This window comes from Vicia villosa, linkage group LG1, assembly GCF_029867415.1.
Source record: "Vicia villosa cultivar HV-30 ecotype Madison, WI linkage group LG1, Vvil1.0, whole genome shotgun sequence".
In the NCBI taxonomy this organism is placed as follows: Eukaryota; Viridiplantae; Streptophyta; class Magnoliopsida; order Fabales; family Fabaceae; genus Vicia; species Vicia villosa.
In genome coordinates, this window is record NC_081180.1 from 221732325 (window position 1) to 221753285 (window position 20961).

At 34.5% G+C, this 20961-nt stretch overlaps 1 protein-coding gene across 1 annotated transcript in view; it reads left to right on the forward strand.

Moving 5' to 3' along the window:
• Positions 1–3614, forward strand: part of LOC131595369 (uncharacterized) — a 50738-nt gene extending 47124 nt beyond the window's left edge. Inside the window, exon 2 of the mRNA XM_058867712.1 lies at positions 3585–3614. Coding sequence (XP_058723695.1) covers positions 3585–3614 — 30 coding nt within the window. The remainder of the gene's footprint in view (positions 1–3584) is intronic.
• The last annotated feature ends 17347 nt before the right edge of the window (positions 3615–20961 follow it).

Genomic DNA, 20961 nt, shown 5'->3' on the forward strand with positions numbered 1-20961 from the left:
CTAGTAATGGTGGTTGTTGTTCCGGCCACCAAAGCTTGCGAACTAAGGTCCTAATCTGCTCTAATACATCTCAGGAAACCATCAGTGTCGTTAGTTTGAATCAAAACATGATAATTCGGGAGATATCAAAATCAGAACTTTTGAAGAATATGCAAAACATGATATGAATGATCCACACATTACATGGCTTAAACAAACATGTTTACTTACTCTCTATTACCCTTTTAGTGGATTAGGATCATGATTTGGCTCTGAAACTTGCTGGAGAATGAAGACACGATTATGCACTATTTTTGAGTTCTTTGCTCTTTGGAAACCCTAGCCTTTCTCCCCTTTTTTTTTTGTCCCCTTCCCCTACTGATGTTTTGTATATATTATGGAGTGAATTAGGGTTTAGTCTTGGGCTTGGACCTTTGATTATTGGAGAGAAAAAATATTTTGAATAAAAACATGTTAATGCTTTCTAATTTTGGAAAATATTCTCTCCATAACCCTAGACCACGAATTTTTGGATATATTTGGACTTGATTTGCTCAATGAGGTACTCACATGATTTTATTTGGATTTATTTAGATTTTATTTGATTTTATTTGATTTAAAAATGAATTTATATGAATAAATTCAATGATAAATAAAGTAAAATCATAAAATATAATTCAAATGGTACTTGGGCCTATCTTAATCTTAAAATCACGTGTGTAATCCATAATCCATGGCCCACTGCTTAAAAACACAAAATTCTTCACTTTGCATTTCATACACTTCCTCAAAATCGCCCAACTCGTGAAAGCCCTAACTCATTCGATATTTATCATATGAATGTGTTATAGGACTCTTTGGAAAGCTCAAAGAGTCCTCTAAACACTCCTTTTGGTTTCATCTTCATTGAAGTTTCCATGTTCATGTACACTTCTTTGCAAAAAGATGACTTTTTTGCGATCTTCTAGAAGGACCTGTAATGTTTTGTCTTATATCTTCCAAATGAAGCATTTTTGGACTTGGCATGTGAGAGACAAAGTTGTAGAGAATCCAATTTCCTTCAAAATGAGCTTTGGATGGGAAATTTATGATGTTCCATGTGAAAGTTATGACCGGTCAAAGTTTAGTTGACTTTTAGTCCAAAACCCTAATTTAGAAACTTGTCCTTTTGTGGATTTCCGATACTTTCTTGATGAATCATGATCAATACTTGATCAAATGATGAATGATATGACAAAATAAGGATGTTGACAAAAAATCAGAAGTTTTGACTGTACTTTGACCACAGTTGACTTTTAGGTCAAATCGGTCGACTGTTGACTTTCTGAGTGACCAACCTTTTGAATTAGAGCCTGAATTTTGTCATGGAGATAGTTTGAAGCATCATAAGCTATATGGGATGTATTTGAGCCTTTGATTTGAATTTGAATAGGAGAAATAGTATGGGCAAATTTTGGGGTATGATATGATGCAATTCATTGACATAGTAAATCATTGTAGGTTAATCTCAAAATTTATAGTATGAACTATATGTTAGTATGTTTCAATCCAACGGTTAATTTTAAGAAATATTTATTCGAAAGGAAGTTACGAGGGAGTGTAACTCGCAGTGTAACTCTTCGGGTGTAATTTGATCACTTATTAGTAGTTTTATGGAGTTAACAGTGAGTTAAGAAACTACTCCATCTCTTAATTTTTAGGAAGTAAGTGTATCTGTATATTTATCTATACATATTTGTATCGTACATGTGATAAGTGTCAAATTGTAGTTATTTTTTTGTATAATAAATATAGTTTATATTTTGACGTGTCTGTACGATAAAAAAACGAACAAACAGGCACAGAAGTTTATCTAAGATTGGTAGGAAGATGAAAGGAGGTTACCTAATATATGTATACACACACACACATATATATATATATATACATATATATATATATATATATATATATATATATATATATATATATATATATATATTTACACATATATGTGTGTGTGTGTATATATATATATATATATATATATATATATATATATATATATATATATATATATATATATATATATATATATATATATATATATATATATATATATATATACACACACACATATATGTGTAAATATATATATATATATATATATATATATATATATATATATATATATATATATATATATATATATATTTACACATATATGTGTGTGTATATATATATATATATATATATATATATATATACATATGAGGAGGGATCAAACTACATCAGAAGAGTTACACCACGAGTTACATTAACTCCTAACTTCATTTCGAATTAATTTTTTTAAAATCAACCGTTGGATTGAAACATAACATCATAAAATGATTTACTATACCATCAAGATATTCAAAGATTAACGTTAAAATGAACTTTCATATAACGTTAATTTTGATGCAATTCATTGACATAGTAAATCATTGTAAGTTAATCTTAAAATTTATAGGATGATCTATATGTTAGTATGTTTCAATCCAACGGTTAATTTTAAAAAATATTTATTCGAAAGGAAGTTACGAGGGAGTGTAACTCGCAGTGTAACTCTTCGGGTGTAATTTGATCACTTATTAGTAGTTTTATGGAGTTAAGAGTGAGTTAAGAAACTACTCCATCTCTTAATTTTTAGGAAGTAAGTGTATCTGTATATTTATCTATACATATTTGTATCGTACATGTGATAAGTTTCAAATTGTAGTTATTTTTTTGTATAATTTTGCGACACTTATCTTCTCTTTTTCCTCACTTTAGACGAGTTTTAGTGTATATTTCATAAATATGTGGATTTTGTGTTTAATCGAGTTTTTAATTCATTTATGTACCGACTAATAGTTTTTCATTCATGTTGTAGGAATTTGAGCATGTATGGAGCATTAAGTAATAAAGCTTCTAGGATGCAATTTTGGATCAATAAAAGAAGAAGCAATTGAAGAAATAAGAAGTTGCAGACTGGGGTGAATCGCCCGGCAGAGCAAAATTGGCTCGTCGGGCGAGCGTGGAAAATAAGTGTCTTGCTTCTTCCTTGGCCCGCCTCTTGTTCGCTGGGCGGAAGAATAAGGATTCGCCGGGTGAAGCTTCCATTCGCCAGGTGAAAGAAGATATTTTGGCCCACTTGTTGACGTGGCGCAAGCTGCATGGCCAGAATAAAGTCGTTCGTCGGACGAAGCAAATGGCTCGCTGGGCAAACGCGTCGGGACAATATTTTTGTATATATTTCAATTTCATTCCATTTGTTAGGGTTATGGTTTTGGGAGAGGGTGTTCGTTCTCTCAACTCCATCAACCTCATTTTTCTCTAGTATTAGCTTAGATAACAACATTAATGTCGTACCCCAATTTTTCTTAGGTTGATTAATTCTTGTTTAAGGACAAACAAGCCTAAGTTGAGGAGAGTTTGATAAGTGCTAGATTGTAGTTATTTATGTATATAGTTTTACGACACTTATCGTCTCTTTTCCCCAACTTTGTGTGAATTCACATGTTTTAGTTAGATTTGTACATATTATGTATAATTTGTGTTTTTGATTCATTTATGTATCTTTTGATAGTTTTTATATCTTTTTGTAGGTATTCATGCTTGGTTGGAGAATTGAGTAATAAACGCCAAAGGCTAAGCTTCAAGAATGCAAATTTTACCAATTCATCAAAGAAAAAGGCTCAAAATAAGGATGATAAAAATCATAAATTTGGTTTCCATTTTGTTATTTTTAGATAGAACATTGAATAAGCTTTCCAACGCTTCGAATCAGACGCAATTCAGAGTTACGGTTCTCAAGTTATGGCGAAAACAAAATTTGGTTTTTTTTTCTTGATCCACGTCGCGCGCGGATCAAAAACGAGTTGTTTTGAACAAAACCGTAGAAAGCGACAAGTGACTCGCGTATCGTATCACAAGGATTCTCGTTGATTATTAACCAAAGGTAAATCGATTTAGGGAGGTTATTTTAGATTTTGATTAAACAAAATAGTGAAAATAAGTGATTGTCAAAATAAGCTGAAATAATTAATCTACTGTTTTGGCTTCCTAACTTATCATCGATCCAAATAATTTCCAACTCACAAGCGGATTCTATTCCCTTTTCGATTATAACAACAATTATACAAGCGCAATTGATACTATGTGATGTAGGTTCCTAATTCCCGAATTAAGCAAACGGATTATATATAGCAATCGTGAATTAAGCAAACACGACAAACATACACGGATTAAGCAAACGCGATTAAAGTATAGGAACATGCAACCATCGAAATAAATCAATTCAACCTTGGATAATATCGAATTAAGCAAACAACATATCAAAGATTAGAATTGAAAGGAAATAGATTAATTGGAAAATATAAGAACCTCAAAGTATCGGCGGAAACCGTTTACAGCAGATTAACCTCTAAGAATTAGTTCTTCATGATCAAACGTACAAGCTCTCCCAAAAACGTGAATAGTAAAATCGTGAATGGTCAATGGTGAACAGTGTTTCGTGGCTGCTAGACCTGTTAGGAATCATCCAAAATATGTTTATGACCCAACTGGGTCGAATTACAAAACCCGGCCCACTTCTAGCGACCCGAAACACTAAAATAAAAAGTGCTGCATCTTTAAACTCAAAATTGGGAATTATCGGCTCCGAATCTAACTTTGACTCCAACATGAAAGTCGTAGCTCTCTCTCTTAGCTTTCCGACGATTATTAGAACGCCTCAATCGAACTCTTAGAACTCCAATTATGATTGTTTCCGTGCAGACTGCTAAAGCTGAAAAATAAAGTGCGAAAATTAAATAAAGCTAAAAATAAAATAAATTATAAAAACATATTAAAACATAAAAATAATTAAAATAAATGGAAGAAATGCTTGAGCACAAACATGGAAGAACGTGCATCAAAATGCACTGATCAAATTCCCCCACACTTGAACTTTTGCACTCCGAGCAAAATGAAAAACAAAAACAAAAAAGCACAAATACATCAACAGTTACTCATCCTAGGCTACAAATCTTCTTCGAGTAAGTTTGCATCGACAGGTACTAATCTTGCACACTAAGGATATCGTAAGAAAACTAACCACAGTTATGCAGACATAAGCCTCCTAAATACACAAACCAATTCAAATCATATTATTATACCATAGCCTAACTTACTCATCCTTTTTGCTCTTTTTCATTCAGGCGCAATCACATTAAGCCCGTTATCTCCACACACTTATAGCAAGACGACCGGTTAGTGACTGTGATCCTTTTCTGCACGGGGTTCTGGTACTTATGTGGCATAACCCTTTGTTTACTCAGTTGTAGTTGCGGGGATCGGGCTGTAATCCTCCCTACCAAGTTCAGCACCAGAAACCGCTGAACCAACTAACAAAGAGTTTTGAAATCTTTTTCTTAAAGGTTCCACAACCGTTGGATTAAGTGACCGGGTGAGGGTCACCAAACTTAGAAGGTGCATTACCTTTTTCTTTTCTTTTTTTTTCCGGAACATTCACTTATATTCATCGGCTTCCCTGCGTAAAGTGTGTGAGAGATGGTGCCGATTGCTGAAATAAACTACTCAAGAGCTGTCAGAGAATGAGAATTTAAGGCTAAAATATAATAAAAAATTAAAATCAATTTCCATATATAGGAGACTTACGGTGTTAAAACGATACCAATCGTGTGAATTTTTCCAAGTCTCCGCAAACTCGACTCAAATCAGTCTATAGCCTAAAACTTTCAAAATGATGCATATTTATTTATTTTTTTAAACTGAAAACAAAAGAAAATAAAACAAAGAACAAAAGCAAAGAAAATAAATGATTCCCTCCCCCACACTTAAAACAAGCATTGTCCTCAATGAAAAGAACTCAAATATAAAGTAAGAGTGAGAGAAAGGAAAGAACACACCCGAGTATTCAAGGAGGATATAAGACCGCATAAACAGCCTTTGCTAGTGAAACCTCTTTTACAATCTCTCCTTCCAAAGTAGGGCTCTCATGGAATAGCCTAATACGGTGTACATTGACCTTGAAATTTATTTTAGTGCCTTCGCCTTTTATTCCAGGATCAAAGAACAATCTCCGAAAAGTAAAAGTGTCGAATGCGCACGTGAAAGTGATGTCATTTATCATAACATCAAAGATCAATGGTTGAAATGGCTGCCTCACTAATTTTTCTTCATCTGAAAGTGAGATCTTACGCTCATTACATGATGGAATAATATCAAGAATGTCAATCAAAGTCCATCCAATTCCATTTCTATGTTTCTTCAATGATTTCTCTTCATTCTCAAATTCAGTCTTTGATGAATAATTTAAATCTTCAGGAAGTAGTGCAGACTCTAAAGAAGGTGGTTGTTCAACGGATGGTGTGTTTTGGGCAGCCGAGATTTCAAGTTCAACGGCATAAACAACTTCATCGACAACTTCACCTGTAGGAAAAATGTCATCCTGCAAGGCATCATTAATCTCAGCACAAACAACACACACATTAGTGTTAGTGCAATCATAACACGAGTAAACATCATCAAAACCAGAAAAAGATGGAAAATTGACAGATGCAAACAAATCATTATAAGTGTCATCAACAATTTCAGAATCAAGTTTAGGAATGGACTTAACCACCTCTTTATTTTTTTCTGGTGCTGGTTCAACCAATTCAACACTCTTTTCGAAATTCAAGGAAATCGCACTTACATTAGGACCTTTTGGATTCACTACTTTTTGGGAAAGTAGTTGGTTTGATCCTTGAGCTTGTTGCATGACATTCATCAAAGTGGCAAGCTGTCCAATTTGTGTTTGCAAAGTTTGAAGAGTAGAATCTATTTGTTGTTGATACTGGAGATTATTTGCAGCCATTTGTTTGACAATATCCTCTAGTGAAGGTCTGGAAGATGCAAAAGTTGTAACTTGGGGAGGGAAGAATCTTTCTAAGAACACTTTTTTGAGATCATTCCAGCTTGTAACAGAATTCGGCTCAAGGTAGTATAACCATTCTTTTGCAGCACCTTGAAGTGAGAACGGGAAGACTCTCAACTTGATATGGTCTTCTGTTATTCCTTTAGGTCTCAATAATGTAGAACAAACAATCTGGAATTCTTTCAGATGCTTATGTGGATCCTCACCTGTAAGACCACTAAACCTTGGCAACAAGTGTATTAAACCAGATTTCGATTCAAAGGGAACAACAACATCAACATATTCAATACATAAACCATTATAATTAACATCAAGCGCAACTAGCTGCCTTAGTGTTCTTCGATCAACCATATTATCAAAATCAAGTTCAGAATCAAAATCAATTAAGCAATGCAGCAACAAATGGGAAAATGCCAACAATGTCCTATAACAGCCATAAACAAATAGAATGAAGGAACACGATTAAAATAAGTTCAGAAAAATATAAAAACACAAAATTTAATCTAATTAGATGAAATAAGAATTTTGAGAATTTTTTTGGATTTTTTCGACTCTATGAAAACAGTAAAAAATTCATTAAAAATAGAAAACGATGAATTTGGCAATTTTGGGTCAAATTCCCTCTAGAGTAAGGGAGTATTGATCGCACGATTTTTCTACTTCCAGTAGGCAAAACCTTTTTACAATCGAACACAAGTTTTTCAAAAACTGAATTTTTCGACTCTAAACGCGGATTGGCCAAAACCGTGAGGAAACTACTGCCTAAACGCATGAACACTAAATCTAAGACTCTAAAATCAGTTAATAATTACAAGAATCCCCGGCAACGGCGCCAATTTGCTCCGCTGTCGCGCTCGGATCAAAAACGAGTTAATTTGCAAAACTGTAGTAACGACGGTAACGGTAACTCGAGTATCGTCTCTCAAGGATTCTTGTATTATTATTAACTAATTAAAAATCGAATTGGCGGGGGGGGGGGGGGTTTGAGTTTCGATTAAACAAAATAGTGAAAATAAGTGATTGTCAAAATAAGCTGAAATAATTAATCTACTGTTTTGGCTTCCTAACTTATCATCGATCCAAATAATTTCCAACTCACAAGAGGATTCTATTCCCTTTTCGATTATAACAACAATTATACAAGCGCAATTGATACTATGTGATGTATGTTCCTAATTCTTGAATTAAGCAAACGGATTATATATAGCAATCGTGAATTAAGCAAACACGACAAACATACGCGTATTAAGCAAACGCGATTAAAGTATAGGAACATGCAACCATCGAAATAAATCAATTCAACCTTGGATAATATCGGATTAAGCAAACAACATATCAAAGATTAGAATTGAAAGGATATAAATTAATTGGAAAATATAAGAACCTCAAAGTATCGGCGGAAACCGTTTACAGCAGATTAACCTCTAAGAATTAGTTCTTCATGATCAAACGTACAAGCTCTCCCAAAAACGTGAATAGTAAAATCGTGAATGGTCAATGGTGAACAGTGTTTCGTGGCTGCTAGAACTGTTAGGAATCATCCAAAATATGTTTATGACCCAACTGGGTCGAATTACAAAACCCGGCCCACTTCTAGCGACCCGAAACACTAAAATAAAAAGTGCTGCATCTTTAAACTCAAAATTGGGAATTATCGGCTCCGAATCTAACTTTGACTCCAACATGAAAGTCGTAGCTCTCTCTCTTAGCTTTCCGGCGATTATTAGAACGCCTCAATCGAACTTCTAGAACTCCAGTTATGATTGTTTCCGTGCAGACTGCTAAAGCTGAAAAATAAAGTGCGAAAATTAAATAAAGCTAAAAATAAAATAAATTATAAAAACATATTAAAACATAAAAATAATTAAAATAAATGGAAGAAATGCTTGAGCACAAACATGGAAGAACATGCATCAAAATGCACTGATCATTTCTGCTATCGCTTAGCGAGATTAAGCTCGTTAAGCGAAATCGCCTGGGACAACAACTCGTTAAAAGGGGAAAAAACCCCATTTTTAGGTTATGGTTTTGGGGTATTTGTTCCCAACTCCATCAACCTTCATTTTTTGGTAGAGAGAGGCTTAGAAACATCAAATGGGGTTGCATCTTGATGATTGGAGATTGAATTTATCATCGATTGGTGTTGACAAACCAAGAAATGGATGGTTCTTCTTCTTCTCTTCTCTTTGTATACTATATTTTCTTGGGTATGTTTGTATACTTACTTTGAACATATGTATATGTATTGATCATGGTGTTGTATAATATATTTGCTTTACAAATCATTATTGATGTCTTCCTTAATCTTTTTGCATTTATGTTTGGATTTGGGATGTTATAGACATATACCTCACAAATATTGATTAGGGATGGATATCTATTAGTTTCTAGATTTTTGAGATAGATTTAGAGCTAATAATCTTTATGGGTGTCGAAGCTTAATGCTTCTGTGTTAGTTGTGTCGGTTGAGAGATCGTCGGTACAAATGATATGGATGTATGCTGTGTTGTTGAGGTTGACTGAGAGATTGTTGCCGAGATGATATAGTTGTTCTCTCTACTTTGGGTTAGAAATGACTTAGGGTGTGAGCGATGCTTGATGATTTTGACGAGTATTGTAGGTTGAGTGCAAATGGTCGATAGGTTTAAGTTTGTGATAAGTAGATTATATACATGCTTGATAAGTTATTCTCTATCAAGAATGTATTCTTTTTATTTTCATATGTTATATTTTCCATTTTTACTTAAAACCCATTGAATTCAAACTCAAGAACTAAGAATTCATCGAACTGCAATACAGTAGCACTAATCTCTGTGGACCCGATAATTTCCCGGATAAATACTTCCAAAACTTTTTTTGCTTGCCGCTTTACCGCTCCAACAGTCATCAAATCTAATATTGATTGATTCTTCAACAATCAAGGTTTCTGTATTATATACTCTATAGCCTTTTGAGCGTTCAGGGTATCCTAGCAGAATACACTTTTGTGCTTTAGAATCAAACTTGTTAAGATATTCTTTAGTATCTAGAATATAGTAAGTACATCAAAATGGATGAAAATAAGATATGTTTGGTTTTCTATTCTTCCACGATTCATAGGTAGTCTTTTTAAGAATAGGTCTTATGAAAATTCTATTTTGCATATAACATGTTGTGTTTACTGCCTCAGCCTAGAAATGTTTGGCCATATTAGTTTCATTAATCATGGTCCTAGCCTTTTCTTGTAATGTTATTTTCTTACGTTCTACAACTCCATTCTGTTGAGGAGTTCTAGGACAGGAGAAATTATGAGAGATTCAATTGTCTTTAAAGAACTTATCAAATAGATGGTTCTCAAATTCTCCTCCATGATCACTTTTAACCTTTATGATTTTAAGCTCCATTTCATTTTGAACTTGGTTACAGAAGTCAAAGAACATGGTATGTGACTCATCTTTGTATTTTAAGAATTTTCCCCATGTCCATCTGCTGTAGTCATTAACAATAACCAATTCATACTTCTTGCCTCTGATTGATGCAGTTTTAGCTGGACCAAATAAATCAATATGCAGAAGTTCTAATGGTCTAGAGGAAGAAACAATATTTTTAGATTTAAAAGAGGTTTTTGAAAACTTTCCCTTCTGACATGCTTCACAAAGAGCATCTGAGTTGAAATTCAGATTTGGGAGTTTTAACTTCACTACTAAGGACATCTGCAACATAAATTATTTTCTTCTAAAGGTACCCATATATTTTTGGGTCCTTTTTTGTTAGTGTGCCTAAATTTCTATTTGACTTTAGGTCTACCATGAGAACTATCAGAATAGGATGTATATTTGATGTCATGAGTGTGTCCAAAATTAAATTGTGTGTGCAAGGGTTTATATGTCATTTCCATTTCATCAACCAGTTTAGGTTGACATGGTGCCTTTCCTTTGGGTGTATCATAGCCAACTCCACTTCTATTGTTTCTACTTACACCATAAATCATAGAAGCTATCTTGCTTTTGATTATACTTTTAGCCAGGAATTTTTTAAAACTGACATCATATTCTTTCAAAATACCTTTGGAACTTGAAGCACTATCTGACTTAGACGTTTTTTTACTTTTCAATTCCTCTATGAGGTTCAGATTGTTTTCTTTATTTTCATAATTTTCTGCCTTAAGTTTTTGTGTTTCAACTGCAAGAATGTTTTTAAGTTTCTTGTATCTGATTCTTAATTTACTATGATTTTCCAGAAGTTCTGACAAACTTTCTGCAAGCTCATTTCTAGTAAGTTCAGAAAATACCTCGTTAGTTTCTGATTCTGAGTCTAAGTCATCTTCTGTGGTGGCCATCAATGCTATGTTGGCATGTTCATCTTCTGAGTTGGATTCTTCATTAGAATCATCCCACATGGCCATCATACTTTTCTTCTTTTCAAATCTTTTCCTTGGCCTTTCTTTTTGCAGTTTGGGACATTCATTCTTGTAATGTCCCGGTTCATTGCATTCATGGCATACGATGCCTTTTCTGCTCGTCCTCTTGTATCCAGAGGATTCTCCTTTGTATTCTGGTCTTCTGAAGTTTCTGAACTTCCTTTGCTTATGCTTCCAGAGTTGGTTGACTCTCCTGGAGAGAAGAGATAGCTCATCTTCTTCTTCTGATCCAGATTCACTTGAGCATTCTTCTTCATCCTGCAAAGCGTTAGTTTCAAATTTTTTAACAAATTTAAGGGCAATAGTCTTACCTTTCTTTTGAGGCTCATTTCCATCGAGTTCAATCTCATGACTTTTTAATGCGCTGATGAGTTCTTCAAGGGATACATCATCAACATTATTTGCAACTTTGAATGCTGTAACCATTGGTCCCCATCTTCTTGGTAGACTTCCGATTATTTTCTTGACATGATAAGCTTTTGTATATCCTTTGTTTAGAACTCTGAAGTCAGTAGTCAGAGTTTGAAATCTTGAGAACATGGTTTCAATAGATTCGTCATCTTCTATTTTGAAGGCTTCATACTTCTGGATGAGGGTCAGAGCTTTTGTCTCTTTGACTTGAGCATTACCTACATGAGTCATTTTGAGTGACTCAAATATATCATGTGTTGTATCTCTGTTTGTGATTTTCTCGTATTCTGCATGTGAGATAGCACTTCGCAAGATAGTTCTGGCTTTGTGATGACTTTTGAATTCTTTCTTTTGTTTATCAGTCATGTTTTTCCTATCTATCTTTTTACCCGCATCTTCAGGATGATTGTAGCCATCTACCATAATATCCCATAGGTTAGGATTTTGTCCTAGAAAGAAATTTTCTATTCTATCTTTCCAATATTCAAAATTTTCTCCATCAAACACTGGGGGTCTTGTATAACCATTGTTGTTTAATTCATTTGCCATTGTTCTCAAGGAATTGTTACAACTAAACAATAGTGTTTAAAATTTTCTTCTAAAAAGCTTTAATCGCAACTGTGATATTTCACTAAGTGTTTAGTACAGAAACTGTGAACTCAGAATAAATATAAAGTTCTTCAGCGTAAGAGTTATTTGTTTGAATATGAACAGTTGTTCTTGCTTTGTGTTTCAGCTCTCTTGTGTTGCGTTATTATATTTGTGTTGTGTCGCTTGTCTGTTTAAATGATCTTTTATTTATAGCGTTTAGAAGATTTCTTCCGATGCTGGATAATAGGCTACCTTAGCCTTTCATGTTTGTGTGTTATCTTGGATAAACTTGCTTTCCACGCTTCTTGAGAGTTGTAACTAAATCTTCTTGTAGCTGTTAACAATCATTATGTCTCCAACGATAATCTTTCTTGTGTCAGAGTATTTTATCTTTGTATTTCTTGAAGAAATCTTCTCTTCTGACTTGTAGAGATAATGTCTATCAGAGTTATGCTTCAGCGGTTTGGTGCCTAACGAAGCTTCTTCATTAGAACTTCTTCATCGTGACTGTCTTTCAGCATTTGTATATTTTCCAAGTTCTGATGGTACTAATTTTGTTTGATCTTCAGCATGCGATTAGAACTTCTTCTGAAATACATAATTAGAGTATCATATTCACTTATACAAAATTTACTTTAATTGTTATCATCAAAACACTAAGATAAGATTAGAACCAAATTATGTTCTAACATTTATATGATATAAACTTTTATATTTTAATGTATCGTTATTTCAAAATATAGTTTTCTCTTCTTACTTATGTCTTTACAATGTATTGTTTATTTCAAAATACAACTTTCAGTTGAGTGAGACGATGCTTGCAACTTTAATTTTTATGTAAGAGGTCGAGTTCATCTGTGAAAGAGGATGACATATCGATATGGAACTATGATGACTTGATCATCATTCAGGTTTCAATCATGTTCAATGTATTTTATTAAATTGTTCTTCTCTATTAAGTATGGTTTGTTTTACTTTTTGAAACAGGTAGTGTAACTTCTCTTGGTGAGACTTATTTATCAACTTCGGGTAGGTTTCTATCTTAAGCATTGAAATATACTTTAATAATTATCTTTTTGTTTATTAGATTGCTGACTTAAATTATTAATATAGGGTTTTATATATTTTTCTTGCAATATTATTGAGTGTTTTGTGTTTCTTGCATTGTATGTACGAGTACGAGGTGGTTGAATGGTGTCATTCATAGAAGTTTCAGAGAACCACATTCTTCTACTACTACTACTACAATTAAATATCTCAAGTGGAACAATTGTTTATTGATTTCTTCATAAGGAGATCAATGACATGTGAGATGATGCTGAATTGTGTGATTAGCCGAAATAAAAAGACAATTTATTTAACAACCACAATACAGCAATAGGGTTTTAACAGTATTGAAGTGTAAAATATTACTTAAACATGTTCTATTTCTTTTATTTTTGGATCTTTATTTTTTGTTTTACAATCAGATGCCACATGCAATAGGGTAAAATTAATGAGTATTGATTTTCTCCCTCCATATTTAATTACTCATTAATTTTAACCATTAGATTGAAAATAATTAATGATCAAGAGGGGGAGTAAGTGTTGATAACTTACTCTTGGAGTAAATATAACCCTTATATATATATATATATATATATATATATATATATATATATATATATATATATATATATATCACTTATTTGCACTTGTCTTTAATGCTGAAAATTTGAATGAAATAGTTTATGATGTGTCATGGAATACAACCAATCATATTTTAAGAAGTTAAACATAAATAAATATAACTCTCAATTTATAGTATAATTTTACACTACTACATTACTACATAATTTTTACCCGTCCAGGCTGTCATACCCTAATTTTGACCCCCCCCCGAGATGTCACATCTCCAAACATTTCAAGACAAGTACTCAAAGTAGTCACTTGCTCATATGGTGCTTAATCGAGGGTGCTCAAGGACAAAAGGGTTCAGGCAAAGGACCAATCAATATGAGAATAACCTTTAATACAATCACAAGATTCAAATAATTCATTCATTCACCTAGGATTAATTAGGCCCCAGTCATCAAGACTCAGGTTTGCTCAGATCACCAGACTAGAGTTTTGAGCCCATCGAGTACTGAAATCAGGATTTCCAAATTGTGCTCAACCTTCTCCAAATTCATTTTGAGCTAGGAGTTATGCTTGTTCAAAGTTGGCCTCATGAAGAGAAATTATAGGTCATGTACAATTTGGAACTTTCCAAGTTTGTGCAAATACCTCTACCAATTGATGCTACACAATCCATAACACATAAATAAGGATGCCATGCATTCATTTTCATCATTTCATAAGGATTGAAGAATATTCCCAAAAACAAAGGCATGTGATTATGTAATGATTACATTTGAGAATTTATGGCAAATGGATGAATCACCAAAGGAATCTTCTCCCAACCAATTGAAGCTCTCCTCTGCATCAGAATTGTCTTCTAAGATCAGAAGAGATCAATGGCTAGGGAGCTTACTCGGTTTGGCCATCATTGCATTTTGGCGATTCTTTGAATTTCTTCATGGCCAAGAAACCAAAGTGACTTCATTAAGCAAGCTCACTCCTCCAATTTGTACTGAGCTCTTTGCCTATAAATAGAAGTGTCTTCCTCAGTAATAAGCACACCAAAGCAACTCCAATTCTTGCTTTCTCATTCTCTCCCTCATGCTTATGGTTTTCAAAAGTTCTTTGGCAAGAACAATCAAATTCTTCAAACCAGAGCTTTTCTTTTGAAAGTAAGCCTTCTAACATTTCAAGGAGGTTCATTAGAAGTGATCCAAGTACCTGGAACACTTCTGTAAGTGCAAGAACACCATCTTCACTTTCATTTTGGAGCCTAAGCAGTTGGAGGTCTGTAGAACATTTCAGAAGGTGTCAAACAAGTCTAAGCACCCAAACACATTCCTTAGGGTGTAGTGAAGCTATCCAGATGGTCGCAACTCATCTGTAAGTGCATAATCACTAACCACCATGTTCACTTGAAGCTCAAGCAAGAGGGGTCGAGTAGATCATTTCAGAGGTTTTCAAAGCAATCTAAGTGCCCAGATAGCATCAACAAGGTCCCAGGAAGCTTTTGCAATCATTCATTCAAAGCCAGAAGCTATCCATCATCATCATGACCTTCAGTTTCAGAGGTAAGTTTTTGAACTCCACCTCTTTAATTTGTGCACTCTTTTTGTTAAAACTCGATACCATTTCATTTAGCATCATCAGAGGATTAAAAACCCTCTATCATCATCTATTTATCTTTCAGTATAGTCATTTAATTTCATTTTTAATTTTTAGGGTTTTTCACGTATTTTTAGATAATTCAATAGATATAGTTAATATAAATCTATGTTAGTTACATATTTGAAATCGTGAGTGAATTTAGAACAAGTTTGATGTTTATAACATCCTGTTTGGTTGAGAATTGAGCAAGTTAGAAAATTCAAATTCTTCAAGCTTGAGGTTGAAGACGACCATGGTTGTGGCGCGCAAAATTCAAATCTCTGGGTAAAGTTTATTTTATTTTGAATGGTATGCGTTTTATAAACGAATTCATCGTTTGCCCTAGTGGCCTCACATGCGCTCTTAGTCTCTCTTGCCCACAAGTCTGGGGTTCGAATCCCCCTCGCCCCAGACTTTTTCTTTTATTTTTCAAAGACTTTCAACTTGTTTTGAAACATAACCAATTGAACGCATGCTATAGTCACCAACTGGCGCTTGGCCCAATGGTGTTATTTTGGTTGATAACCATAAGGGCGTGGGTTCAAACCCTCCAAGGACCAAAACCTCTTTTTTAACACTTGTTTTCTTCAATTTCTTCACAACTTCACTTAGTCATTTAACCTATCAAATTAATTCATTTTAGCTTCATTTTTTTAAACACTTCTCATTTAATATATGTATTTTATGAATATCCAAAAAAATCACAAAAATAATATTTATTTGATATACTTTTATTAGGTTTAAATTGACTTATTTTTAAGTGTTTTTAATACTTTAAATATAGTTTTTCATTTGATTTTCAAAAAATCTAATCTCTTGTAAATATTTTGGGATCAAACGCTAATCACTTAGGTCTTAATTAGGTATAGGCTTTGCCTTTTTCATAATTAAGTTGACTTTTTATCAATTTTTCAAAACTGTTTTCAATCTCCGATTAAACAGACGATCAAGGTTTTCAAACAACAAAACCTTGTATCATTTCAAATCATCATTCATCTGTTTTCATAAACAGTAAATCATTTCAGTGGGCCTCTATTAGAGTGTAAGACCCAACACCTTCTTCTTTTCATAGTTTGTTTTCAAAAACTGTATTTACAAAATCTTCTCTCTGTTTTCAAAACATTCTTCTGGTATTTGAAGGGCATTATTCCCGGTGAAAATCTTCAGATACCTATGTGACCTAGTGTCCATCCTCACCTCTTCTGTTTTCAAAAACATTTAACTGTTTTCAATAAACATTCTACTGTTATCAATAAACAACCAAGCTACTGGTAAGGCTTTGTACATACATCTTCAAAGGCCTCCACTCCATCCAGGTTAGGCTTTATAGCTTTCCATTTACAAGCTTTCATTTAAATTACTGTCAAATATAAACTGTATATATATATATTGTTTAGAACTACGTCTGAGTGAAACCTTAGGACAGATAAACTATATTTATATTATAGGACTATAGCCTAGGATTGAGAATGTCTTCCCGGTGAAGGCTCTTTCCTAAGTAGAGATCTTTAGTTCAAACCTCAAGATGAATTATTCTCGGTGAAACATCTTGAAAAAATCCTTAGAACAAAAATAGGGCACATCCACCCAAGAGGAATTATTCCCGGTGAAACCTCTTACCCATTTGCTTAGAGCCAAACTAAGTTCAAAACCACATAGCTTTCTCTTGTGCTATAACAAGGACCCTCGATGACCCTCGATTAGCCTCCTCTTGGGCTTTGTACAAGGACCCACAGGCTTCTTAAAAGCATTCCCAGCTTCCTCTTGAGCTTGTATACAAGGACCCATCAGGTTTCTTATAAACATAGGAACAGGTCTTTAGTCACCTTTTTAGCCTACCCTGGTGAGTTTCTTCCACTCTTAAAACCAGACTTTAAACAAGCTAAGAATGTCTCAATCTCAGTATTGAGTTCACCTTTTGGAATGAGAGACATGGACAGTCTCTGTCACCTTTATTCTCAATCTTCAATAATTTTCCTCCTTAGCAGAGTCTAGGTTCCACATTTTTCTATCCTTAGTCAGAGTCAGCCTTAATCTTGGGCTTTAAACAAGAAGTCTCAAATAGTTAATCACTCTTCCATTAAATCTAAATTCCCTGGAAAGGGTTAGCCTTCAAAATCAATCCTTTAAAATCTAAATTCCCTGGAAAGGGTTAGCCTCCAAAATCAGTCCTTTAAAGTCATAAATTCCTTGGAAAGTGTTAGCTTTCAAAAATTCAACTTTTAAACGATAATCTCACCAGTTGAGTCCCATCTAGGTCAGTCTCAGTCAATAAAAACCAATTCCCTGGTAGAGTCTACTTTAGGTCAACCACTCAAACAAATTCCCCAGTAGAGGTCAATCTTCAAACCTGGGTCTTTCATTCATCAATCCCTGCTTAACAAAAGCACGATCCCCAGGAGGGTCAACCTTTAATCTCTAAACAATAGAATAATCCTCAATAGAGTCAAAAATCCCCTCTAAGTCAAAAGATCCCACACTGGTAGATCTTTCCCCCCTTTAAAAGTCAGCCTCAACCTTGGGCTTTGTACACGGCACATACTCCCCTTAGAGTCAAAACCCTACTCATAGGTATTCCCCTATCCAGAGTCAGCCACAACCTTGGGCTTTTTACAAGGCAGATAATAGAGTCTCCTTAGTGAGTGCTTCACCATCAAATAGCCACAACCTTGGTCTTTGTATAAGGCAGATAAACCACATTTTCATGTGTCAAAAGATTCATAACCTTCAGGATCTTTTCCCCATAGAGTCATCCATACTCAGTTTCCTCAATAGTCAGCCATAACCTTGGGCTTCATACAAGGCACAAAATAGAGTCTTCCCTAGCTAAGAGTCAGCCACAACCCTGGGCTTCATACAAGGCACAAAATAGAGTCTCCCTAGGTAGAGTCAGCCACAATTCTGGGCTTCATACAGAACACAAATCATTCAAATAGATAATTTCCAGCGGAGTCATCTCCCAGAGTCAATAAAATCAATTAAAAAGCCTCAAGCTTGGGCCTCATATAAGCCAGCTAAAATCAAATCTTTCAAACAGTAGATGGACATAGCTCATCTCTATAGGGAGATATTTCTCCTATCTCACCACAAACAATCATTTCAAACAAACAAACAAACAATCATTTCAAACATTCTCCCATTTAGGACTCATGAAAGGCATGCTTTGGCATACACCCAGACTTGTACAAATTTCCCTAATTTGGTCGAGAATCTTTCATTCAAGAGACACGTGACTGGCATACTTGTACACAACCAAATAAGGTCCCTCTCTTAATGAAACAAATTCAGCTTTTCGGTCACTTTTAATGTTTGTGGTGGACTAGTAGAAATACCTCTCTATAAAGATGACTTCATGTCTCTTTACTGTAAACAGAGGATTAATTCAAGCTTCAACCTTGAACTTCAAGCAAGGCACCAAAAACAATTAATTTCCCCAATTAGTTCCCCGAACTACAAAAAGCTCTGACTTCCATTAGGGATATGTAGGCATGAGGTTCACAAGGAATCTTAGCGAGCTAATCAAAAACCAAAAATAGTCAGTCTGTCTTTCTTTTAATTCAATTCAATTCCTTCTCCTAACACAAAGGAGAAACTTTCCCAATCATTTAGCAACAAACACCAACACATGAACACAGAGAAGGTTCCCGTAGAGTACTACGGATATGTAGGGTGCTTAAAACCTTCCCTATGTATAACCGACCTCCCGGACTTCAGAATTTCTAGTCTAGGTGAATCCCCACACTTACCAAACTCCTAGGGTTTATTTGAGATCTTTTTCCCCTTTCCTCCTCGTAGGATAATTAAAAAGTTTGTGTGCTATCGTAGGAAGAACTGAAATAAAATTCATCCCGCCACGGGCGCATTCTCCTTCCAAATTTCGCGTGAAGGGTCTAGCGTGCCGTCCTCCCAAGTGAAACGGGGAGGTAAAAAAAACGACACCACAGAAAAATGGCGACTCTGCTGGGGACAAGTAATAACCTTGGTTTTCATCCAAACCAATGGTTGACCTGTGCTGGTCCAACCCCAATGAGGAAATAGGGATGCCAAATTCCCCCTCAAACAAGAGAGGTCCTGCCTAACCTCTGTGTCATTTCATGTGTTTGTAGCATTTATACTTGTTTATTTTTATATGTTCTGTATCGCGAAAGGGCTTGATTCCCCCTTGTGGTGAGAAATGCTATACCCGGATTTGAGTGCAACATAAGATAGGATGGAGGATGTCTTCTCAGTGAAGAACCTCTAATCTTGTTTCCCAAATCTACTCTTGGGATTTCCCTGGCTGGTTGTGATTAACTGCGCCAATGCATTCCGAGACTGATTTGTACTAGGAGGACCTAGAAACACATTAACCCCACTTAAAGCCTTTTTAGGACGTAGAGCGGTGATTACGAAAGTAATTGTCACGCAGATACTACACTCAGAGAAAGCTCTCTTATAGATACCAGTCAACATATCTTTAAGATTGAGCAAAAGCTCTGAGACCCCTAGAACCCGTTTCTACAGGTACAAAAATCCTTATCCTTAGTTTACCATGGGACGAGGTTTGCGATGTGACTCCATGACCACTATACCCTTCTACGCCATGTTTGTTAAAAACTCTTGTGTGCGCATTCATGCATTCATAATAAATAATTAAAAACAAAAAAAAGAGTCTTTTTCGAGTCGTTTTTCAAGGAAACTAAATAACGAATGTCTTAAGCTTCACAGAGAGAGAAAGAGAGAAATAGAGAAAGGACTTAAGGATCTATTTACGGTAATTTCCGGTAAACAACCGCTAGTCCTCCAAACTATAACATATACTTTGGTTACTCGCAGGATCGACTAGATTGATCCTAGGACATAGTCAAACAATTGTCTTTTAATATGATTTGGTTCATATTTGTTTGTTCTGGCTTCGAAAAACTTGTTTGTGATATGATCGTATGACTATTCATGTGAAACAACACTTGTTATACATGTTAATATAACTTCGACAAAGAAAACATAAACAAAAGCGTGTAAATTGCAGAAATGTAAAGTGCAAGAATATAACGTGCAAGAATGTTAAATGCAGAAATGTAAAAATGCTTCGAAACGAAAGTTAAACGAAAAAGATAAAGGAATTGAAAAGATACTTGAATAAAGAAAGATACAAATGTATTTAAAATGGTGTTGGTGTCATACGTACATTTCTCAGCGAACTCGTTCTCTAAACACTTGATACTTGAGTAATTTGTGAGTGATTTGTACAAAATGAACACACGGAATCCTAACATTAAGACCCTTATTTATACTAATTTTGACCCTAACGGTCCTACACTATTCTGATGCCACGTTGCTCACATGAATCCCTGGGATGCCATCTGTCCTTGTTCGGTTACACAGACTATTTCCAAATTCAAATTCTCCCGCCTGAATCCTCTTTCGATACGTGGTA